At 37.1% G+C, this 26,538-nt stretch overlaps 1 protein-coding gene across 5 annotated transcripts in view; it reads left to right on the top strand.

Moving 5' to 3' along the window:
- The first annotated feature begins 9,723 nt into the window (after nt 1-9,723).
- Nucleotides 9,724-26,538, top strand: part of ZMAT1 (zinc finger matrin-type 1) — a 34,191-nt gene continuing 17,376 nt past the window's right edge. For all 5 annotated transcript variants that reach the window (XM_073889948.1, XM_073889946.1, XM_073889947.1 and 2 more), the window contains exons 1-2: nt 9,724-10,032; nt 25,607-25,713. In XM_073889948.1, the coding sequence (XP_073746049.1) occupies nt 9,756-10,032; nt 25,607-25,713 (384 nt within the window). In that variant the 5' untranslated portion in view covers nt 9,724-9,755. The remainder of the gene's footprint in view (nt 10,033-25,606; nt 25,714-26,538) is intronic.

Here is a 26,538-nt window from a genome sequence, read left to right as displayed (position 1 = left end):
GCCTCATTTATCCTGCAGTTAGTGCCCCCATTTTTGATTGCACCTCATTAATAGCCTTTTTGATTTCTACTTGGTTAGATTTTAGTTCTTTTATTTCTCCAGAAAGCATTTCTCTAATAACTTCCATGCTTTTTTCAAGCCCAGCTAGTATCTTTAAAGTCATGATGCTGAACTCTAGGTGTGACATCTAATGTCTGTATTGAGTAGGTCCCTGGCAGATGGTACTACCTCTAGTTTTTTTTTGCTGAGGTGATTTTTTTCGTCTTGTCATTTTGTCCAGAGGAGAATAGATGAATGAGAGAACAAAATGCTAACAGGTTAACAACGTCCCCAGCAAATATACTCTATACAAATCAGAAAAGACCTGAAAGCAGGGGAAAAGAAAGGGAAAGAAAGAAAAAAGAAAGAGAAAAAATAAAACAAAAAGAAAAAGATAAAAACAAAAACAAAAGAATACAAAAAAAACAGAATATATCAAATATGATCAGGCTAGTGCATAGATCAGTGCCACACCCTAGATTTTGGGCATATTTTGGTCTGTTAGAAAAAAGTGCCTCCTAAAATTTTAAAGGAAGAAAGACATATATGTACAAAATAATGGTTGATACAACAAAGGGATGGAAAATGACTGTAAAGATGAAAATTATAAAAGATTTTATAAAGGAATTGATAAGATAAGAAGTTGTTTGAAAAGAGAAAGAAGATTTTTAAAAAAAAGAAAAAAAAGGGAGAGAATGTGATCAGGCTGGAGAGTAGAACAAAGCCATACACTAGTGATTTAGGGTATATTTTGATCTGTTAGAAGAAACTGTATCTCAAAATTTTAAAGAGAGAACAACTTATATATATATATGCCAAAAATAAGGGTGACTAATACAAAGGGATAAAATGTGACTCTAAAAATGAAAAATAAAAAATGTTTTTTTAAAAAAGGGATGGATAAGGTCTTGGTTGAAAAAGGGAAAAATCAAAAATCAAAAAACAGTTAAAAAATTACCTTTGAAAAACTAATGAATCATGGTATAAAAGCCATGAATTCTATGTGCAGTATTCCCCTAGCGCTGGAGTTCTCCCATTCTTCTTGATCGGTAAACTTGGTCTTGGGTTGCTGGCTGTTCATGCTGATCTTCTAGGGGAGGGGCCTGTTGCCGTGGTTCCCAAATGTCTTTGCCGGAGGCGGAATTGCCCCGCCCTTGTCGGTCTGGGCTAAGCAAGCTGCTCACGTTTGCTCTCAGGAGCTTTTGTTCCCTGCAAGCTCTCAGTATAGCTTTGGAGAACCAGGGTGAAAATGGTGGCCTCCCAATCTCCACCTGGAGGAGCTGAGAACTCGGGGCCCCACTCCTCAGTGCGCCCCCAGAGAAAAGCAGTCACTCCCGTCTCCCTGGTCTCCAGCCACACTCTGTGCTCACCCGGCCGGTGACCGAGCTTTTCTATCTCTGGCACCCGACCCCGTGTGGAGTCTCCAAACCCAGCAGATTCCTGCGGTGCGCTCCCGTGCCGCTCCTCCTGGGGGAGGAAGGGGAGTCTCCCCAGCTCTGCCGCTTGTTGGGTCCCTGCTGGAGGAGCAGTGGCCCGACTGTCGATCACAGTTTATGGCAATCCCGAGCTGAGAGCCCACGCTTCGGCTCCGTCTCTGCAGCCGGCTTCCCTGCTCCGATACCTGGGAGCTCTGCTGCACTCAGGCACCCCCGGTTTTTCTGTGACCCCGAGGGTCCTGAGACCACACTGTCCCGTGAGGGTTCCACTCTCCGCTTAGCCACTGGAGTGACGTCCCTCAGCGGAGCTGACTTCTAAATGTTCCGATTTTGTGCTCTGCGGCTCTACCACTTGCCAGAAGCGGCCGGCGGAGGCCCCCTCCCCCGCCGTCTATCCTCCCGAATATCGCCTCGGATTCACTTCTCCGCACGTCCTACCTTCCAGTAAGTGGTCGCTTCTCTGTTCAGAGAGTTGTTGCTACTCTCTTCTTCGATCTCCTGTTGAGTTCATAGGTGTTCAGAATGGTTTGATCCCTATTCAGCTGAATTCCTGAGACCAGACGAAATCCAGGTCTCCTACTCCTCTGCCATCTTGCTCTGCTCCCTCATTCTCAAATCCATTCTTTATTAATTTTCCCCCCTCCACATTTTAGTTATATAGTTTCATATTTTACAACCTTTTACTTTGTGAATCTCTTGACTTATTTTTACATGAATACTTATTTTTACTACTTTTGTGTTTCCTACTGTGCATACTCCCACTTATGGTCTTTCCTTTCCCCTCAAAGTTTCCCCTTTAATATTTCTTTTAGGGTTGGGTTGGTGGTTATGATCTCTATTTTTTGTTTGTCTAGGAAACTCTTATCTCCCTTTATATTCTGGATGATAGCCTTGCTGGATAGAGTATTCTTGGCTGCCCATTTTTTCCTTTCAGCACTTCACATATACCATTCCACTCTCTTCTTGCCTGCAAAGTTTTTGCTGTAAAATCAGCAAATAGACTTATGGGGTTTTCCTTGTATGTAGCTGGCATCTTTTCTCTTGCTGCTTTTAAAATTACCTCTTTAGCACCAGTTTTTACCACTTTAATTATTATGTGTCTTTGTATGGACCTCCTGGGCTTGGTTTTCTTGGGGGAATCTCTGCCCCTCCTGGATCTGGATATCTGCTTCCTTCCCCAAATTAGGTACATTTTCAGCTATTATTTCTTCAAATAAATTTTCTGTCCCCTTTTCTCTCTGTTCTTCTGGGATCCCTAAAAGTGAATGTTATTATGCTTAATGGAGTCACTGAGTTCCCTAAGTCTATTCTCATTTTGCATAATTTTTTTTGTCTCACCTTCTCAGCTTGATTACTTTCCATTATTCTGTCCTCTAGGTCGCTAATTCATTCCTCTGCTTCTTCTAGCTTGCTATTTATTCCATCCAGTGTATTTTTAATATCATTTATTGTGCTCTTTATCTCTAACTGGTTCTTTTTAATCCCTTTGCTAAGGATCTCACTGATGTCCTTCACTTTTTTCTCAAGTCCAGTGAGTGTCTTTATATTATTTTAAATTCTCTATCAGGCATGTTACTTATTTTATCCATTTCACTTAGGTTTCTTGCTGTGGTTTTGTTCTATTCTTCCATTTGTGCCATATTCTTCTGTCTCCTCAATTTGCCTAACTCTCTGTGTCTGTTTCTCTGTGTTAGGAAAGGCAGCTATGTCTCTTGCTCCTGAACGAGAGGGCAGGACCTGTACTTTTAACTATGTGGCACTGGTCCTCCTCCACAGGAAACACATAGCCATCAGGGAGACCTGGGCCAGCTGGGACCACTCCACAAAGCAAGCACAGGTGGGCAGGTGGGAGCACATTGCCACAAGCTGTGTGCACCGGTCTTCCTCCACTAGGGAATGCACAGCTGCTGTGGAGACCAGGATGGTACAATGGAGCTATTTTAGAGAAAATCTTTCCTGAAGAAAAGACTTTTGATGAGTGACTCCACTGAAAAGAATTTTAAGAACCTGGATCTGGGGGCACCTGGGTGGCTCAGTTGGTTAAGCGTCCAACTCTTGGTTTCAGCTTGAGTCATGATCTCAGAGTCTTGAGATCAAGCCCTATGTTGGGCTCTGTGCTCAGTGGGGAGTCTGCTTGTGATTCTTTCTCTCCCTCTCCCCAACACTCCCCCTGCTCTCTTTCTCTCTCAAATAAATAAATTAAATATTTTTTAAAAACTGGATCTGGTTTATTCAGTACACACACACAAATTCATGCACACATACACCCCAGTATCAAACTAAATTCTCAGACCCTACTTGTAGCATAAAATCTTGTGTTCTATAATCATGCTAAATTTTTTTAAATGCCCATGTGAAGTAATACTCTTTAGCAGTAAAAAAAAAATTGGCTACAGTGGCTTTTATTCTCACCTTCCATACATCCAGAAAATAATTATTAGCTGGGTGGTAAAATTTGTTCTAAAATTTAAAAATCTTCTAATGCACACTGTTACTTGTGCAATTACATGTATTTAACTTCATTGTCACTTGAATGCAGGGAACAGTCTCTAGCTGAAAGAACAACTCTAGATGAGACCTAAGCTGATGTCTCTTAAAGCAAGAGCTGCATGGTGATATAAAGAGAATGGACAGCACAACATATAAAAATCAGACGTCAGGGGAGCACATGAAACAAGACAGAATGAGGTGCTGAAACCGTTGCATGACTCCACACTCCATTGGGTGATTAAATAACAAATACCTAAACGTATTCTTCCCCTAACCAATCATATAAAATAAATTTATATTATGGAAAACACTTCCCTATAGTTCTCAAGCAGTGAGAACTTTCTGGAACTTTCTAGTATTTATGTAGCATAGGAACCATTAAAGTGATTTTGGTAGAGGTCTGGATGCTAAATCACATCTAGGATGTTCCCTTCAGACTCTCTCTAGACTAACAAGAAAGTTATTTGTGTGTTTGTGATGGAGTTGGGGAGCAGAGAACAAGAAAGAGAGTATATGAAGGTGTATACCGAGATAAATACATTAGGCATACACAGATATATTTTCTGTACAAGCTCTGTATAATCTCCTTTTCACACATATATATATCATGTCAATAAAATATATTTTTATTGACAACTTTTCATGTCAATAAAAATATATTTCCAAAACAGCAGTTACCAATCAGATACATCTTAAGCTATCATACTTTTATCTGTAACTATTACTGCTTAAATAATGGAGAAATATATAAATCATCTTATATTTTCATCATAACCCTGATTTGCCATATGCTCTCTACTCTTAGTATTTTTTAATATATTCTCCAGATATATTTTATGTGTGTTTGAATATAATTTAAATGCTATATATTCATATGTAAATATGTTTATTTAAAACTAGGTAACATTAGGGGTGCCTGGCTGGCTCAGTCAGTTAAGCACCCAACTCCCCTTTTTTTGGCTCAGGTCATGATCTCAGGGTCATGAGCTTGAGCCCTGCATCAGGCTCTGGACTCCGTGGGGAGTCTGCTTCTCTTTCTCTCTCTCTCCCTCTCCCTCTGCCCCTCCTGACACTCGTGCTCTCTCTCAAATAAATAAATCCTTTAAAAAATAAATAAAACTAAGTAACATTATATGTACTATTTTATGCATTTCTTATTTGTATATCGCAATCCATTTGCTTTTCTTTAACTTCAGTGTTGTTCAACAACTTTGGATGTTTGATTGCCATTGTTTTTCAACTTTGATTTATTTGTTAATAAAACTGAACATCACTGTTCTACTTAGATTCGTTTTTATGTCAGTTATATTACTTATATGCCACTATATTATGTTTTAATTATTTCTTTCATTTTCTGATGGCTTTAAGTGTATTGTGTTTGGTGATATTAAAATTTTAATTTCCCCTCATTATTCCAAACAAAGTATATCATATTTCACGGTAAAAATAGTGAAAGGAGCACTGGTATACCTTTTTTTTTTTTTTATTGATTTCTCAAATATGCAGATATATTCCTTCATTTCTTTTTGGTATCTATGACCTCCACCTTAACCTTTTACATATGCCGTTATCTGCATTTTCTTTCTATGATTTGGTGAGTTGGTAATTAAAGCTTAGTTGAGGCAATGCAGTGTCCTCCCTGTAGCCCAGTGATGTAAACAGATTATTTCAATCACTAAATTAAAATCCAGGGAATAGTTAGTGACATCAACAAGGTTCCATTTACATTCTTTAAATGGGATTAATGAGCCCAATATAACATCACTGTTGTGAGAAGACAAAAATTATGGAAAACATCCAGTCCGTGGCAGGGTTTTGTCAATTGTTACTTTCTGCCACATCCCACTTCCTCTCTCCTGTGAAAGAAATTACTCTAGCATTCTCTTAGTAGCATTACTGTCATAGAGGCAATGATAAGTGTAAAAGGAAGAAAGGAAAGTATGTGCTCATTGTCATAATGTATGACTGAGATTTGGTGGCATTTTTTTGTGTTATGACACATCACCAAATGGAGCTGGGGAATGCAGAGAAAATTAACTACTTTCTTTTATTTCATGCATTATCCTCTTCCCCTTTTTACTGTTTGATTGAACAGCAGGGACATAATTTTCCATGGAGCTTAAGAGGGCAGAATTAATTCCATAATTTAATAAATATTTGTTGGTGCACTGTTGGGGAGAATGCAAACTGGTGCAGACATTGTGGAAAACAGTATGAAGTTTCCCCAGAAAGTTAAAAATAGAACTACCTTATGATCCAGCAATCGCACTACTGGGTATTTACCCAAAGGATACAAGAATACTAATTTAAAGGGATACATGCACCCTTATGTTTATAGCAGCATTATTTACAATATCCAAATATGGGAGGACCCCCAAGTGTCCACTGATGGAGGAATGGATAGAGAATATGTAGTATATATACAATGGAATACTTGGCCATAAAAAAATAATGAAATCTTGCCATTTGCAATGACATGGATAGAGCTAGAGAGTATAATGCTAAGCAAAATAAGTCCTTCAGAGAAAGACAAATACCATATGAATTCACTCATATGTGGGATTTAAGACACAAAACAAAACAAGCAAAGGGAAAAAATAAGAAAGAGAGAGAGAGGCAAATCAAGAAAAAGACTCTTGACTATACAGAAGAAAGTGATGGTTACCAAAGGGGAGGTGGGTGGGGAGATGGGTTTAATAGGTGATGGGGATGAAGGAGTACACTTGTGATGAGCACAGGAAGTGTTGAATCACTATATTGTACACCTAAAACTAATATGAAACTGTATGATAAGTAACTAGAATAACAATAAAAACTTAATATTTATTGAATGCTATAGTCCAAAGACAGGAAATTATAACTACCACACAGAGGTTAGGGGACTGTAGAAAACTATTGTTAATCTTACATGTCCTCCAGAGCCTTTAGTATAAGACTTGTGGGAGAATGCTAAAGTCACCACAAAAATTCATGTTTTATATCTTTTGGAATCCATATAAAGAATGGCTTTTATCCCCATTCTATTTTAAAATGTCATACAAATGTATATCATCAGTAGGACCTAAACCATATTCAGAATCCTGCTGGCCAAGAAATCTGAGAAATGTAATTCATAGGCTTCTAGCTTCTGCAATACAGGGGAGTGCATAGAAGGGGGTACAAAGGCTTCCCAGTGTTAGCTGACAATAATTGGAAAAGTCCTGAGTTTTATTCCTCTAACATTTCTGATGGTTTTTTAAACATACCAGATTTCCTATATTAAATATTTTCTGTTTAAAATACCTAGTGCAACTGGGTATTTACCCCAAAGATACAAATGTAGGGATCCGAAGGGGTACATGCACCCCAATGTTTATAGCAGCAATGTCCACAATAGCCAAACTGTGGAAAGAGCCAAGATGTCCATCGACAGACGAATGGATAAAGAAGATGTGGTATATATACACAATGGAATATTATGCAGCCATCAAAAGGAATGAAATCTTGCCATTTTCAACGACGTGGATGGAACTGGAGGGTGTTATGCTGAGGGAAATAAGTCAGTCAGAGAAAGACATGTATCATATGACCTCACTGATATGAGGAATTCTTAATCTCAGGAAACAAACTGAGGGTTGCTGGAGCGGTGGTGGGTGGGGTGGCTGGGTGATAGAGATTGGTGATGGTATGTGCTATAGTGAGTGCTGTGAATTGTGCAAGACTGTTGAATCACAGATCTGTACCTCTGAAACAAATAATACATTATATGTTAAAAAGAAGAAGAAGAAGAAGAAGAAGAAGAAGAAGAAGAAGATAGCAGGAAGGGAACAATGAAGGGGGAGAAATCGGAGGGGGAGATGAACCATGAGAGATGATGGACTCTGAAAAACAAACTGAGGGTTCTAGAGGGGAGGGGTGTGGGAGGATGGGTTAGCCTGGTGATGGGTATTAAAGAGGGCACGTTCTGAATGGAGCACTGGGTGTTATACGCAAATAATGAATCATGGAACACTACATCAAAAACTAATGATGTAATGTATGGTGACTAACATAACATAATAAAAAAATAAATAAAAAAATAAAATAAAATACCTAGCGCAGTTTCTCTTTTGCTGACTAAATCCTGAGTGATGTACACTCCCCAAAGATTTTGACTGAATAGTTTTTATACAAGCGGATGGTGATTCATATTTTGAGAAGCCATGTTTTTGAGGGATTTCCTCCCCCCCCACACACACAATTTTGGAAGGGATAAAATTACATTCCCTCTTTAGGCTTACCTTGTCCTATTGGCTATTTCAGTGCCAAATTTTCAAATGCTTTTAAGAAACTTTTTCTTGATATGAAATGACCCTTTCAAATATTGACAAGGAAGTAATAAACAATTTTACTGTTAATCAAAACATATCTGTGTGCCAGACCTAGGGACTTAGGGACCTAGCCCTAGGAACCACTGGTTCATGACTTTGGCTCTAGGACTTTACTGTGCTGGAGCAGAAGGATTCAAAAATAAAACAAATTGTCTTTTGTATCAAAATGTTTCCAGGCTATGGAGAAGAAAGGTACACAATACTAATATGCACAGGATATGGGGGCAGCACAGAGGAGGGTGGAATTAAGTCTAAGTAGGACAAAACAGGCTACTGGAGGAAATGATATATTATCTGGGTTTCAAGGGGTGTATAAGGGCTCATTAGACATGTGCCTAATGTGGGGAAAAGGGCATTTCAGGAAGAGAGAACAATATATACAATACTGCATAATGAAATGACAGTCTTCATAGGAATCTGTAATTAATTTAATATTGCTGAATCATAAAGTAAGAGTGGTGATGTGGGGGCAGTGGAAGGGATTGAGATCAGAGGAAAGGAGACCAGTAAGAAGCCATAGTTCTGACAAGAGATGATGACTTGAAATAGGGTAATGGAAATGAGACTGGGAAGGAGAGCATACCCAAGAGAAACCTTTGCACAGAAGCACCAGGACACATATCCATCAACAGGGAAATGAATGGGATATTATACAGCATTAAAAGTGAATGAACTACAGCTACATGGATGAATCTTAGAAACAAAATGTTTAGCAAAAGAAAAACGTCTCAAAATGCTACCTAGAAAAAGATACACAATGCTGTGAAATTTAAAACAAAAGTAAAAAACATTGTTCAGGCATACACGTATGTGATAAGAATATAGGTAACAAGAGCTTGGAAATAATAAAAATAAATCAGGATATTGGTTTCTTTAGGGCAGTTGGGGGAAAATGTTGAGAAGTTTTAAATTATCAGTAATATTCTAGTTCTTTGGTTGGGTACCAGATTCACAGGTTTTTACTGTAATTAAAAAGGTAGATGGATATATAAGCAGTCGTTTACGGCCCCATGACGAAAGTCATGACCGAGTATTCTGTTTATTTCTGTTCTCTGTACAAGAAAGAGATATTTGGGGGGTGAAATCAGTTGGTTTCCAGACATTTCTTTTTAACCTAAAATTGGTTTTAGATCAGCTCCTCCAAAGGAAGATGCCTCACTGTGTGAGGCCCACGTGCTTTTACATCCCGCGCTTTTTGCCCTTTGCCCTTGGCCATCATCGCTTCCCCTCCAAAGGGAAGCGGGTGACGACAAGCAGTGGGAGAAGGGGGAGGGGCAGCCCGCGGGTCTAAAGCGTTCCTATTGGTGGGGAGAAGGAGCGAGAACGAGGCTCGAGCTGAAGCGTGGAAAAGAGGGGCGAAGGGGCGGGGCTAAACGGGAGGCGGGGCTAAAAGGGCTTAACGGGAGCGAGGCGCAAGTGCAATTGTCCGCGCTTCGCTGCGATGGCGGCGGCGCCGAGCACAGTCGCACCGCTGGCGGCGGAGTCTTCCCCTCAGGAAGCTACCGTCTCTGCCGCCTCCTCCTCCTACACCGCCTGCGCGGCGGCGGCGGTGGCGGCGGCAGTGATTGTGCCTGCCTCCTCCGCCACCTCCACCCCTGCCAGCCCGCCTGCCGGTGGCTGTGGCGACGGCGGCGGCGGCTTTGGCGGCTCCACTATGGCGGCGGCGGGGAGGGGGGGCAGTAGTTTTAAAGTAGACACCCGCCCTTTCCTCAGAGAAGGTGAGTTCCCGTCCCGGGGTGTGGGGGCGGCCCCATCTCCTTCGCTGCCTCTCTTCAGCCCGTCCGAGATCGGACTGGGCGCGGTTCGCCACCGCCCCACCCCCCACCTGCTGTGGCGCAGTAAAGGCCAAGCTCGCCCCGCCCCGCCCTGCCGTAGTAGTCCCGAGTGTGCAAGATGGACCGAAGCAGAGAGGGGCTTCCCTACTTCTCCCCCCCAAAAGGATGGGGGGTGCCCAGGAAAAGGAGCTGCAGGTATTCACAAGGCAGGAGTTTAAAGGGAAGAAAAATACCACATAGTTTTTCTCCCAGCCAGGGTGCCTCAGTATGGTCTACGAAGCTGAGGTGTGAGTTGGTAAAAAGAGGAGGCAAGGTAGAAGTGCTGTGGAGCTGGAGGGTCAGGGAAAGGGAAGGGGAACTGACGGAGAAAGGGGGCAGAGATAGAAAAGGCCGAAGAAACAAGAAACAATCTCACCCGTTTGGTGAAATTCAGCATCCTGCAGTGTAGAAACTTGGAGTAGGATATTTAAAGAGAGATGAGGTTAGGAATTTGGGGAGGTTAGAATGTATACTGGAGCTTTAAAGTAGGAGCTGTTAGATTTTAGGATCATAGGGTCTGGTGGAGGGGGTTGTACAAGGAAAAGAATAAAAGAAGAGAGTGTGGTAGAAGCACAGATTTCAGAAATCACTTTGGAGAGTTTTCTTTGGCTATTTGAGGGTGTGACCTTGTAGAGCAAGGTTTAGGGGCCCATCTTTGAGATGATTTTGATTTTAATAAGTGCTGTTGTACCTACCAACACATACTACTCCTAACATAGAGAAGATATTTCTTGACGATTTCAGTAATAAGTGGTTTCTAGTTCACACAGAATACTATATACTAGTAAACAGCCTACTAATAGCAAACTGTAAAATTTGCCATTGAAATGTGTTTTAAAGCAGTGTTTGGAAATGCCTCTTAGATTGTTGAGACCGATTCCACTACAGAAGAGTTCAGTAAAGCATTTTGCCATCGTCAATTTCGTAATTAATTTTCAGTATTTGTGTGTTACCTTATGTTGCTAACTTGCCTCCAAAGTGAAAGACGTGGACACTAAAATGGAGTAGAATAATTTAAGTTCCTTTTTCTTAGGAGAACACCCCATTAAAATTACCCCATAAAAATGATTTTCTCTTCACATTCTTAAATGGTACATCCCTCTGTGCTATTTCATAACTTTTCACACCTTTCACTTTGGAGGAATGGCAAAGCAGTAAAAAAAAAAATCCTTTACAATATTGGTCATAGGCACATTACATAAATGCCACTTACTAAATATGGAAGTTAGAAATACACTGTGATATGGTGATGTCTTTTTATTTATTAGCTCTCTTACTGAAGGCAACCTTTGAAAGACTGTAGTGTCTTTAGTCAGCCTGGATTTGTACAGTTGTTTCAGGATGAAAATATGAAATCTGGAATTTTTTGTTTTTATACCAAACTATGTATAACTAGAAAGGAGAGAACAGATTTTAGAGGTGGTCGAGATCACAGTTCAATCTCGCTGTCGTGGCCTTTCCACAGTAAGTTTTAGGACCAGTATCTCATGGGTATCTCATGGAGCAAATGGCTTTTTGCCTGTCTCTGTGACTGGCTTGGTTATAGTATCTTTGAATTTATGTAGGTATTGAAGGCTTTAAGAGATAGAAATTCATAAAGTAGCAGCAATACCCTGTATATACTATTACTAGCTGGCAAAATGAGGAGAGCTCTAGCAGAGGAGTCTGGTGCAGTGAACTTAGGTTCTGTTGTTTATCTGCTAGATTTTGTGACCCTGAACAGATCACAGACTTCTTGGATTTGGGTTTTGACATTTCTGAAATAGAGGTATTGGACCAGCCGTACTCCAAGGTTGATTTCAAATTTGAAAGTATGAACCATGATTTTGCAGTTCTGCATTGATACTCTCAATGGCATTTCCGTGGCTGTGCATTAGGACAGTAATTCATAAACCATGAGAAACTTTGACCATAGTTATCATTTGACATTCAGTGAGTGATGAAATCTGTGTTGTTAGTGTTGAGACCATTTACTAGGATATGAAAAACCAAATATAATTGCTACCTAAAAATGATCTCTTACCATTTCATTTTAGGTAAATATCCTTCGTTAACTGTTCACTCCAAACCAAAACTCTCTTACCTTTCCACCTAACAACAGATAAATATGTGATATATAGTACACTGTCCAAAACATTATTAGGTCAGAAAAATATTTTTGTTTAGATATTTATAAAGACTATAAATGATTGCCAGTTGTATGATAGTAGATAAAGGAGAAGAGAGAAAAATATTGCTTGATGGTGTGCCAGTATCTTTTGCTTGTTTGTTTTTTAAGCCCTGGTTAGGAAATTGGTCTAAATAGTGACAAAGAATTGTCAAGATTCCAGTTATTCCAAGTCCACTCCAGATAGGACCATTAAAAGTGGTTTGATCAAGTATTTGCTGAACTATTTTCAACTATAGCCAACATCTTTCTTAGGGTTGGTAATGAGCAGATGTCAGTGGAGATTAGAAATTGGCAAGCAGGGGAGATTAGAAGCTTTTGAGGTTACAAATGGGAAATTGGGTAATAAAAACAAAACAACAAACAAAAGAAATGCCATATAAATGGACATATGACAAAACACATACCTACCCAGAATTCATGGAAAGGAGAGTCATGAGATTTTGTAGGACACTTCGTATTTCATTCAGTAACATTTTCAAAAATGTTTAATGGCTCAAAAATGAATTTTCACCCAGTATTAATGTTCCAGTGTAATCATAGTAAAAATCAGAACAAAAACAAATCCCTTTTATTTACCTCTTCTTTTTAAGAAAAATAAATTAAGGGGATTCTGTTTTAGATTGGAGGACACGCTGGCTTTTTATTTAGTTAATTATCCATTTGCATAGCAATTACCTAACAATTACCTTTGTCTCCATATTATTCGGTAAAGTTTCAAGTCCACCATAAGAAAACCTAGTTAATGGCCTTTCCTTCATTTACTCAGAAATCATTTATTGAACACCTGTATGTGTGTGTGCCAGGCACTATGCTCAGTGATGAGGATATAGATGAATTAGACACAGCTATATTAAAGAGCTCAATAGTAGTGCTTGGTAGTAAAATTATAAAATGAACAAATAAATAACTGGGAAAAATACAATTTTAAATATCACTTGTCAAACTCTTAAAACTATCAGGACTGCCTCATTGTTTATTATAAACCTGTATTCTACCCATGGTGTCTTATATACTACAGGCACACTAAAACACATTATATTATAAATGTGGTATCTAAGAAGGAATAATTAGCAAACTGTTAGAATTTATTTTTAATTCTTTACATTTGGCGGGGTGGGGATGTCTGGAGAGAGGTTAATGACCACTGGTTAGTTTCTGACCCTCTGTCTTTAATTAGGTGTCAATATGTGATAATATTGACTAAGCATGCCCCTTCCTATATTCATCACATATCTGTTAGGGTATGAACTTTGATTTTTTTCCACCTGAAACCAGTCTTGTAGATCCATTCACATTTACTAATCTGTTGGAATGAATGGCATGGTGGCTTTCTGACACCAAGTAGGTATGGGATCAAGTAAATTAATGGATATACACAGTACTTGAATTCATTTTATAACTTCACAAGCAGACAGGACTCCAGAGCTAACTAGCCACAGAGTACTTATATTATGAAGGTCAGGGACTTAGTTTAAATAAAGACAAAGTAAATATTAAACATATAACTAGTATTCCCAGTTATTTTATTAATTACATTTTATTTTGGAATTGTTAATATGCTATAGGAAAGCCTTTATTATATTTTTTTGTAACAATCTGTGTAAAATAACCAAAACTTGCCAAACTTATAGGTCAGGTACTAATTTTATAAACTGAGAAAGTAAGGATACTAGATAGCATTATAACTGAGTGTTCATAACGGTCACAGGTACAAATCTGCATTTCTGGAAAAATAATATTTCTGAAAATTCCTTAAATGGGTTGTGACATTTAGGGGGCAAAAAGAGTTAAAACACCTTGGCAAGGTTAACATGATCCATTTTCCACTATAATTTAGTGTTGAGCTCTATTTTTCTTTCCTTTATATGATGCCATTAGAAAATTGCAAAGGTCAAGTCAGCTATTAAAAAATCCTTTTAAATCAAAATGTTTGAGGGAGGCTATCTCAAAAGGTGTAATCATGGAGAATATAGCACATATACTCTTTGCAGAATTAAGATGATGGTTTTTCTGGTTTATTGACTTTATATTAACCTGACTTTATATCTGTGACTGGTTTATTAACTTGACTTTATATTAACCTGACTTTAAATCTATGACTAAGAGTGAGATTTATGTTTATATGATTGCAGCCAACTCTTCTGAGGTTTGCTCCATTCTTGTCACTTCATTAAAATAGGATGCAAAGAGTTTTTTTTACAATGCTATTTTTTTTTTTGCATCAAGATCAGTTGGACTGAAATTCCCACTTCAACAAAGCATTAAAACAGTTAATAGCTAGTTATTGCTATAAACATCTGATGGGTTGTCTTGAAGAAATTTGGTCTTTTGTACAACTAAATCTAATTGTCATGCAACAAATAGAAGTCAGATTCATTTTGTTAATTATAGCCATTTATATACAGAATCATCTACTTTGAATAAGCTTAAACTTCTTATCAAGATAACCGAAGAACATTTAATTGGAGTGAACAGAGAAAGTTCTCATACTTAGAACTGAAGGGATGTTACAATCTTCCTTTCCTCAGAGATCCTGTATGGTTGTTTTTTGGGGGTTTGTTTTTGAGAGAGAGAGAGCCTGTGCATGTATGGTGCCTGGGGAGGGGGGTAGAGGGAGAGTGAGGGAGAGAATCTTAAGGAGGTAACCCTGCCCAGTGCAGAGCCCAACACAGGGTTCGATCTCAGGACCCTGAGATCATGACCTGAGCCAAAATCAAGAGTCAGACGCTTAACTGACTGAGACATGCAGGCACCCCAGATCCTGTATGGTTTTTAATTTCATTAGTGAGAGTGGACCAAATTGTGGGCATAGATTCATTATTTTTTTTCTGACTCATGCCATAAATGTTTTTCTTTTATTACAAAAATCTTTTATCCTAAATTGTCTGGTGTTACCTAGTAGTACTAGAAGAAAGTTTCAAATAGGATTTGGATTTCACACTCAATTGCATTTTTGGATACAGAAGTTAACGGTATTTTACTTTAGCATAATAATGCAGCTATTTGGAGGAGGTACAATCCAACAAAGGTCTCTAAAAATGAGTTTCTGAGAAGCGAATCCCCTTTGCTTTTTATATCATCAAAGGCAGATACTTGAACAAGCTGAATTGAATATTTTTATATCAACATAAGGGATTCTAATCCACAGAATGTTAATTATTTGTACTCACATTTGTATTTCACTTACTTAAGAACATCCCTCAGCTATTACTAATGCCTCTCCTCAGACTTCTGGAACTTTTTCATAGTCCAAATCCACCATTTATAAATGGCAAATCCAAATGAATCTGGAATCATATATTTTAACTTCCCCAATCCTTTGTTTCCTATGACCTCTTTGGGCTTGCTTCCTTATTTTGAAATGAGAACATTAGACTAAATCAGCTATAAACTAGAAGCAGTTTTGCCCCACAAGGGACATGTGTCAATGTTTGGAGATATTTTTGTTTGTCACAACTGGGGAGTGCTGCCAACTTCTAGCTGGTAGAGTGCTGCTAAATGTCTTACCATGCATAGAATAGCCCCTCACAACAATGAATTATCTGGCCCAAAGTGACAATAGTGCTAAGATTCAGAAACATTGGACTAAATGATCTCTAAAATTACTCTGATCTGATAAAAAGTTTTATTATATATAATACTAAGTAAAACTTTCAGCTACTGAATTAGTAAACAAGCATACTTTATCAAGTGATAACGTGTGTTAAACATTTTTTTTAATTTTGTTTCATTTAATAGTCACCATGTTCTGGGAGAGACATTGTGTTTCTGTACTTTTTAGATTAAAAAAAAAACTGGCTCAGAGTGGTTAAATAATTTGCTCAAGGGTATAATAGAGGTAGAGAGAGGATTTGAATCTGTTTGACCAACTCAAAAGCTTATTCTTTTTTCCTACTACCCAGTGCTGTAGGTCATAATTTTTCCCCCATTCCAAATTATTATGAAAGCTTTGCTTTCTCAAGTCATGTAAACACTCCTGTAGGAAAGAAAGAAAAAGACTAAACACTTGGGACACCTGGGTGGTTCAGTCGGTGAAGCTTCTGCCTTCGGTCAGGTCATGATCCTAGGGTCCTGGGATTGAATCCTGCATCGGGCTCCTTGCTCAGTGGGGAGCCTGCTTCTCCCTCTGCCTGCTGCTCCCCCCTGCTTGTGCTCTCTCTCTCTGACTAGTAAATAAATAAAATTTTAAAAAAGACTAAAAACTTTCATTAATAGAAAATTAGTTGATTCTTTCTCTCACCAACGGCTAAGGCCACACAAAAATATAGTCAAATTGTAGGAGCACCAAATACATGAACTTTCTTATCAGATCCCATTTATGGTTTGTCAAAAAACCACTCTTTCATTTAAAATAACCCTTATGAAAATTAACCCTTATAATTGTTATTCAAGAGAGGATCACTTATGTGATAATAGCAAAACAAAGGTTTATTACTTGCTCATGCATTTTCCTCTGGGTGATAAGTTGACTGCAGGGGAACTGCCTGCCCTTCATGCTGTGGTTGAGGGAGAAGAAGTTGCTTTTGTCTTTTATTTTAACTTTTTTCAGTATTTTATTACATTTCTTATTGTAGCCAAATATACATAACATAAAACTGCCATTTTAAGCATTTTTAAGTGTGCAACTCAGTGGCATTAAGTACATCCACATTGTTAAGCAACCTTCACCACTATCCATCTCCAGAAATTTTTCATTGTCCCAAATTGGAACTCTGTACCTGTAGGTCATAGTTTTGTTATATGACCATATTTCTCCAACCTAAAGAACTTTCTGATGTGTCTAATATCTAGAAAATAAAATACTTAAAAGTTATGCTTAACTTGTTAACAGTTGGCAGTAAAAGTGTACTGTTTATTGTGACCACAGAGGACAGCATTGCAAAGCAGTTTTACTCTTAATACTCTGAATGTAAACAGGACCATGCAATAAACATGGTTTTATTTCATCTGTTCCATATCCTTTAAGCTGTAACTCCATTATCAGCCTTAGGTCTCTGACAATTTGAATCTAGTTTTTGATAGTGCTTTCTTATTTCCCATTGCTTTTTTTAGGTTAAAATGCAAAGAAATGTTATCAACGTGAGAAACTCCTGTATGTTTCAAAGACAGTATATCCCAGTCCTTATTTGAGAGGACACCATTGTATCACTAAGATCTCGCTATCAAGCTACACTAAGATGGGCTTTGATTCTGAGTATAAAATCTTGCTCCCCTATCCATATCTCTTTTCCAAGTTTATGATGGCATATAAAATTCAAATATGTCAGAGAATGAAGAACAGTTGAAAAGTACTATGCTATTATGCTAGGAATATTAAAGCAACGTCTTAAGATCGACTGGGAGATATTTACCTTCCCATGTTCAAAGAACTTTATTTGCTGCAGGTGAGGGATGAAGTCACACTTACTTATTTTTATTTATTTATTTATCATTTATCTATTTATTTGTCATTTATTATTTTGTCATTTGATATTCTAATGTGTAATCTTATATTTTTAACCCTAGCACTCCTAACTTCTAATTAAATTAGATTGGAAGATGCAGGACCATCTGCCATGAATTTGGTGTATTCATTGTTGGAAAAGAAAACTCAGCCACTTATACCTAAATTATAACTAAAATAATACCCTAATTTGCAAAAAAAAATTGTTGACACTAGCTATAATGACCAAAACATTATATTTAGTAATAGAAATGCTGTGTATGTTTTTGCAAAGAAATACCTTGGAGAGAACCAATTTTAGGGTTAGGACATAGATAAGGAAATGCAGATAATGGAGGAGTAGGGGAAGAAATATTGGGACCTTTTGAATTTTTAGGCCCTAAAGTCTGTACGACTGTATAGCTGCTTAAAAGTTCAAATCATCTTTTGTGTTTCCTGATAGACTTATTATTTGGAAGGAGCTAAGATATTTGGATCCTTTGTAAGTACCCCACCAAAATTTTGCTTCTCTATGTATTTCTATCTAAAATACAACCTTTTCTTATTGATAACTATCAATCCATGTATGGTCAAGTACAAAGAAACTTTAGAAATGGAAATATGAAAGAATGTATTATGTTCTTAGTCATATAGCTAGTTAATAGCAGGGTAAAGGTTAATGCAGTCTCTCATTCTAGTGCTTTTACAACTCTTGACTGCTTTTGGAATTAAGAATCAGTGTGAGCTCATATTAACAACCAACCAATAAAAATACATTTGTTTCAAATTCTAACCAGTTTATAAAGAGAAAAGATGTGAAGAGAGTATAAAGAAGAAAAGGAAAAAGAGGAAGAAACAAATTGCCAAGTTTCTTCAGCTATTCATTCCTACCGGAACCAGTTCCAAAGCCCCAGTTCTTTGTGAGCACACTTATTTTCGTTCCTGGCATATAGTGAGTCCACAATAAACATTAGTTCCTGTTCCAGCCATCTTCCTCACAGCCAACATCATTTACTCACATGACTCCTAATTTAACATCTATTCCCTGAAGTTCTTCTGCTCTCTAGGTCTTCCCCCTGAGACAGGCTGGAAAACGCACTATATATCACCAATTTTCTCTCCCACTTTCAGAATTGGCAATAGGCCATTTACTTCTGGGAGTACAAAAATCATGTCTCAGATAGTGGGGATGGGGGTATAGTAGGGTCTAAAGGAACATTTTTTAGCATCTCTTGTGAATCAGGCATATATTTCTTATATATGCCAAACCTAGAGAGGAAGTTTCTCATTCAAGACTTTGGCCTTTTTAAGAACTAGCTCTCGGAAATCTTGGGCAGACTTAGGCACTTACTAACTATGTAACTTTAGACAAATTGCTTGACCTTTCCAAGCCTCAGGTATAACCTTTAGAAAGTAGCGATCATTACATTCAGGTCAAATTTAGGGGAAATGCAGTTTGAAGAAAATTTGGCAGTGTGGGGTGCCCTCTGAAAAACAATACTCCATCATGTATGATTGTTCTCAGTAAAAAGCCAGCTTCCACAAGCCGCCTGTCTACAGATTCAGGATCTAAAAAATCTTGAAAGGCCAGAATTATTGGTAGAATCTAACAAAGGAGAACTTAAATGAGACAAATACAAGTGTATATTGGGTCTTTTGGGGAGCCATAAACATTTCTATCTATATAACTATGTCCTGGAGCGCAGACTTTGGCTCCAGGTGAAAAAGAAGGTTGTATTTTAGAGGGCGTCTGGGTGGCTCAGTTGGTTAAGCGACTGCCTTCAGCTCAGGTCATGATCCTGGAGTCCTGGGATCGAGTCCCACATCGGGCTCCCTGCTTGGCGGGGAGTCTGCTTCTCCCTCTGACTCTCTTCCCTCTCGTGCTCTCTATCTCTTATTCTCTCTCTCTCAAATAAATAAATAAAATCTTAAAAAAAAAAGAAGGTTGTATTTTAGTCAAAAGTTAGCCTAGCATGAGTCAATAGTATGATGTGCCCCCCCAAAAAATAGTGAAGCTATCTTGGGCTATATTAATAGAAGGGAAATATTCAAAACAAAGAGGTGAATGTACTTAACACTACTGAACTGTACATTTAAAAATGGTTAGGGTGGTAAATTTTATATTACACATTTTTACTACAATAAAAAATGAGTTGATCTCATTTTACTAGCTGGTTGTTATTGTGACCCCATTAGGGTGATTGTGCTTATGTTACACTTTATGAATGGCAGGGATTTAGGTAAACTAGTGAGAGGACTAGAAATCGTACTGCATGACAGAACTGGGATCAGTTCACAAAAAAGCTAGGGTGGGAGGGGCAATAAAGATGTAACGATTCTCTTAAAATATTTGAGGATTGCCATTTTAGGAGAGGGATTATATTCACAATGACTTTGAGGAATAGAACTAGGACCAGTGGAAGCTCTGAGACAGTATGAGACTGAACAGCGATGCATCAGCATCACCAGGGAACTTGTAAAAAATTGTACGTTCTTGGTCCGCCACCCCAGAACTACTGAATAAGAAGTTCTGGGAATGGGACCCAATAATTAATTAATCTTTTAACAAGTTTCCAGGTTATTCTGATGCACACTAAAGTTTGAGACCCCCCTACTCCAGGAAAACATTTTCAGTTCAACAGATTCAGCAACAGATGACCTGAGAAGCTTTTAAAAACAAAACAAACAAACAAGAAACTATGATGGGGACCCACTCCCAAGATTCTGGTTAATTGGTCTGGGGTGGAGTCTGGGTATTGGTATGTTTTAAAAATAACCTAGTGACTTCAATGTGCAGCCAAGGTTGAGAACTACCTTTGTGAAAGGTTGAACTAGCATCACTAGGTAGACTGTTGAAGAGATTACTTGGGGACCCTATTTAACAATACAGATTCTTGGGCTTCAACTCTGGAGATTTATATAGATTTGAGGTAGTGTCAAGGAATACTTTTTTTCTTTCTCTTTTTTCCTTTTTTTCAAAAATCATTTCAGGTTAGACTAAAGCACAGTTAGCTTGATAAGTATCATAGATGACAAAACCTGTATATCAATCAGCTTAGTCACCAAATAGATATTGGACAGCCGTTATGTGTAAGGATCTGAGCCTGTCCTGTAGGGCAGTGATTCCCAACATGGTTGATTATCAGAATCACTTGTGGTTGGATTGGACCACCCACAGAGATTTTTAGTTCAGCATGTATGATTTTGAAAAACTGCATGTGAATTTGATATGATACCTAATTGAGAATAATTTTTACATGAACTTTTTTATCTGAAATTTTGAACGTAGATTTAATCATATTTGATTAGGAAAGCATGCTATTTAAAGAAAGTTAGGGTCAATCCTCCTAAGTACATTTTAATGTGCATCATCATTCCAGTATCTTCTTTTTTAATTACAGATTTTTGTATATTTTAGTTTTTGATTCACTGAAGTCAGAACATCAGCACATTCATTATATTATAATCACAAAGAATATCCCATTGACAAGTAGTTGTAAGTGAATTTATTTGATTTAAAGTCAAAGTTCCACTTTTTGCATCAGGAATAACATTGTGTAAGCTTAAATGTGATAGATCTAAAAGCTTATCATGTTTGTAGCAAATTCTAAGCTCCGGATTTAATGCCCCCTGGTTTTGATAGTTACATCTCTTATATCCATTCCTTCTTTTCTGTGCCTGCTGCCCCTCCTTTGGTTCAAGCCTCAATGACCTCTTGCCTGCAATTGATTCCTAACTTCTATCCCCATTTTGAGCTACTTCTTTTCCCTTTTTTGAATGCAGAATTCAATCCAAATGCCCTAGTGAAGACAGCTATGATTTGGCCTCATTCCAACCTTTCAATTATCGTCCTTCATATACTGCCTCTCCCCAAATATGTTTATTCCACTTTTTTATCTGAATTTTACACATGTTTTAAATCTTAGTTCAAAACCTGTTCTCTAGAAAGCTTTTCTCAGACTCCTCAGCAGGAACACATTGTACCTTGTGTCTTTTATCACTTATGACATTTGATTTTGGGATCATCGTTTTTTCTATACACTTACTAAAATTACTAAATTGTAAATTCCTTGAGATTATGAATTCATCATTTCTAACGTGGGACAGTTATGTATATAATGAAAAAAGTAGAGATAAAACAAAGTTTAAGTTTTAGCTCCACCAAATAACACATGTGACAAGTAATTTTGATTGTACCGAATCCCTATTTTCTAATCTTCAGAATATGTGAAATGCCACTTACCTTGCAGATTTGTTTTAAGGACTAAAGGGGTAAGCTGTTGTTTTGTTTGACACATAGAAGGCCTTCAATAGATGCTCATTCTTTTTCCTTATCTCTTTCCAAAATGTCTACCATAGTACTTTGAAACTAACTTCAATAAAGATCATAAAGCTAAATGATGCCTAAAGGCACTGATGGCCTGAACTAGAGTGGTGTTATGGAAAGTGAAAAGGAAGAGATGGATATGAAATGACATTATAAGCTAGAATTGACATGAAATAGTGATTTTCTGGGGAGAAGAATGGCTGAGATTTTGAGCCTGAAATATTGTGCCATTTAGTAAAGAAAAAAAAACAAGAACTTGTTTGAGGAAATGAGTCAAAGGCAATAAGTCTAGGCAATACCATTCTAAAGAAAAAGTTACAGTGGTGCCAGTAACTTCATGGGCTTCCTGGAAATGATGTGGAGTATCAGTAATGAAAGGCTGGGTTAAAATACTCATCCTTTTTTTTTTTTCAATGGAGCACTGGGTGTTATACGCAAATAATGAATCATGGAACACTACATCAAAAACTAATGATGTAATGTATGGTGATTAATATAACATAATAAATAAATAAATAAATAAATAAATAAATAAATAAATAAATAAATAATAAAAAATAAAAAAAAAAAAATACCCGTCCTTGGTATTTCCCAACTTGAGTTGGGAAACAATTGAGTTTCAAACACTGAGTATTTAGACCTGGGGAAATCTGGAATTAAAGATTGATTTAAGAGAGAAATGAGTGTTATATTTTAGGAATTATTGAACCTCTAAATTAGTAGTTTCCTTTTGTCTTCTTAAAGGAAGCTTTCCTTTGGTAATAAGTTATATTGCTAACGAATTATAATATTTACTATTTAAGGATTTTAAAGGGAAATTCAAAATCTTACCAGTATGCTCAAATTGCATATAATAGTTAATTCTGAAACAAGGGAAGTCCTGAAATACATTTTAACTTCTTTACCTTGCTGATTTTAGAGTCAAAGATAAATCATATATTCTAAAACAATCCAAAAAAATAATTCCGAGGGGATACTATCGATATATTATAGTGATAAATTTTTAAGTGTTTGTCAAGGCATTTCTGACATGTTCCTAATTACAGTTATTCTTTCTTTTTATTAAACTATAATTAACATATAGTATTATATTAGTTGCAGATGTATTATATAATGATTCAACAATTGTTTTTCAGTGCTCATCAAGATAAGTGTACTCTTTGTTTTGTTATGTTTTTTTGGCTTTTTATTGTTATGTTAATCACCATACATTACATCATTAGTTTTTGATGTAGTTTTCCATGATTCATGGTTTGCATATAAAACCCAGTGCTCCATTCAGTAGGTGCCCTCTTTAATACCCATCAGCAGGCTAACCCATCCCCCCACCCCCCTCCCCTCTAGAACCCTCTGTTTCTCAGAGTCCATAGTCTCTCAAGGTAAGTGTACTCTTAATGCTTTTATCTATTTCACCACTTCACCTAGCCACCTCCCCTCTGGAAACCACCAGGTTTTGATCTGTATTTAAGAATCTGCTTTTTGGGTTTGCCTCTTTTTTACTTTGTTCATTTGTTTTGTTTCTTAAATTCCATATATGAGTAAAATGCTATGGTATTTGTCTTTTCTCTGACTGACTTAAGTTAGCATTCTGCCCTCTAGATCCATCCATGTTGTAGCAAATGGCAAGATTTCATTTTTTATGGCTGAGTAATATTCCAGTGTGTGTGTGTGTGTGTGTGTGTGTGTGTGTGTGTGTGTGTGTACACATCACATCTTCTTTATCCATTTGTCTATGGATAGACACTTGGGTTGCTTCTACATCTTGGCTATTGTAAATAAGGCTGCAATAAACATAGGGGTGCAATAAACATAGTGTTTTCATTTTCTTTGGGTAAATACCCAGTAGTGGAATTACTAGATCATATGATAATTCTATTTTTAAGTTTTGAGGAAGCTCCATACTGGTTTCCACAGTGGCTGCACCAATGTTGCATTCTCAACAGTGTATGAGGGTTCCTTTTTCTCCACATTTTCACCAACACTTGTTAATTTTTGTGTTTTTGATTTTAGCCATTCTCACAGGTGTAAAGTGATACATCATTGTGGTTTTAATTTGCATTGCCCTGATGATTAGTGATGTTAATTATAGTTATTATCTTGGACAGGCAGTTTTTTAAGAAAGCCTTTTTAGTGCATACAGTGATACTGAAAATAAAGCTTAGTTGAAGATATCTGACATAACTTTTAAAATGAGTATCTTTAGGTGTGCCTGGGTGGTGCAGTCAGTTAAGTGGCTGGTTCATGATTTTGGCTCAGGTCATGATCTCAGGGTCCTGGGATTGAGCCCCCTGCATTGGGCTCCATACTCAGTGGGGAGTCTGCTTGAGGATTCTTTCTGTCTCTCCCTCTCCCTGTGCCCCTCCCCCTGCTCATACACTCTTTCCCTCTCTAAAATAAATAAATCTTAATAAAATAAATATCTTTAAAATTTTTAAATAGAAAGTTTTACATGTTTTGCAAAAATTAAAACAAGATAACTATAAAGAATAAAATGTTAAAGTTTCTCCCTTTGTTCCTTTTCTAGCCCCATTTCCCAGAGTTAACCTCTTTTAAATTTAACTTCTTTCCATATTTTTTCTACGTGGTGTATAATTAATTTTTGTTAGTGTTGGGAACTGGATGTGTTATATTTTTTCTTCAACAGAAACTTACCTTTGGTAATAAATTATATTGCCAACAAACTATAATATTTACTAAAGATTTTAAAGGGAAATTCAAAATCTCACCAGTATGCTCAGTTTATCAATTTAATTTATCATTGGCATTGCTCCATAAATATGTGGTATCAACTTATTCATTTACATAGCCAAGTAGTGAGCAAAATTTTGATGTTTTGTGATTTGAAACTTATGGATAAACTAATAAACTTTGGCAGAATACATTGCACCTGTTAAAAATCTTAGGTAGAAGTGTGGACCTCAAGTGTAAATGCAGAAAGTTTCGGTATGTGTTATTACTACAGTAAGAAACACTATAGCATAATTTCTAGATGTTATTATATGAACATAACTTTATAGCTTTGAGGGGCTTGTGTGAGACATGTTTTGCCAGATGGGTATGCTAGTCTTTTTACAATAATGGAGGATGTTTGCCCACTATGACCAAAGTTTCTTTGTGGTTCCAGATGATTTTTAGATAACATTATAGCCATAGCTCTAGATAAGTGATAGTCTTAAAACAATGCTTTTCTTAGGATTATCTCTTGTAAAACAAAATTCTAAGGCTGGGTTTTTTAATCCTGCCTTTCATTATTGGTGCCCTAGATCATCCCATGAAGCTCATGAAGTTACTGATAACCCCATAACTTTTCCTTTGGAATGATATTGCCTAGACTTATCACACTAAATAAGTAACTCTTACTATATCAGACATTAGAAGCATACTTAATATACCCATATTAAATTGCATCCTCGATAAGCAAAAAGTTATTACTGTAGCCTCACAGGCACTCAGATTTGAGGTGACATATGAAATAATAGATAGTTGAAGAATGAAAACGATACTTCTAAATATTCATTAATGTGATATACAGTCTCACCTTCCTTTATTTTATTCATAGATATGACTTGGAGTGAACAGGAAAAGACTAAACTTTATACAGATAACTTTTGTAGTATTTGTGGAGTGGTGCTACAGTTTGAATCACAAAGGATTTCACATTATGAGGTAGGTTAAAAATCATGGGAATAGAGTCTAAAGGAGGTTTTTATTTTATTTCATTTTTTATGATTTAATGTATACATATATTTATTTATATATTTGTTTATCCTCCAAACTCATTTAAAGGAGGTTTTTAAATGTAGCAGATAAACTTCATATTTTATTGTTTTTGATTCTTATGAAAATCCTGTGAAAGAGGTGATATTATTTCCCTTTGATGGATGAGGAGACTGGCTCAGAGAGGGACAGCAACTTACTGGCTTAAGTTTGGGGAATTTGGGTTTAAAATCGGTCTTTTTGACTCCAAAGCTTCTTTCCTTTTCTTCACACCATTCTGCCTCCCTTTGTATTCATCAAGCCACTATATCCTTCATGTCCTCATAGTAAATATAAGGGAGCCATTATAAAGCTTGACTACGAAACTATTAATGTGAATAAAGGGATATTATAGAACTCCAGAGTCTTCCTTTATAGTAAATGAAGGCTGTAAAAACAAAATGAACCAGTCTTGCACTTAACTTAGCCAACATCTTTTTAATCACAGAACCATAGAATTCTAAAGCTAGGAGAGAGAATGTTTAATGTTCTTACTCCTTTGGTTTATTGATTAAAAAACTGAGACCCAGAGGGATCATGATTATTCATAGCATCATGGGTATGACTAAACTTAAAAATGATTTCTTCTGATTTCATGTCCAGTGTTCTTTTCTTTCATTTGGTGTTGCTGAACCAAATGAAAGAAAAGAACCAAATGAAAAAACTAAATGGTCCCCATTTCTGTATCATATGATTAGCTATTGGATTTCTTTCATATCTAGTGTCTGGGTTACC

The sequence above is a fragment of the Callorhinus ursinus genome, unplaced genomic scaffold (assembly GCF_003265705.2).
Source record: "Callorhinus ursinus isolate GAN/ISIS: 27379988/994484 unplaced genomic scaffold, GSC_fseal_2.0 scaffold124, whole genome shotgun sequence".
In the NCBI taxonomy this organism is placed as follows: Eukaryota; Metazoa; Chordata; class Mammalia; order Carnivora; family Otariidae; genus Callorhinus; species Callorhinus ursinus.
The sequence above is the reverse complement of the archived record's forward strand: the minus strand, read 5'-3'. Positions and strand labels throughout refer to the sequence as shown.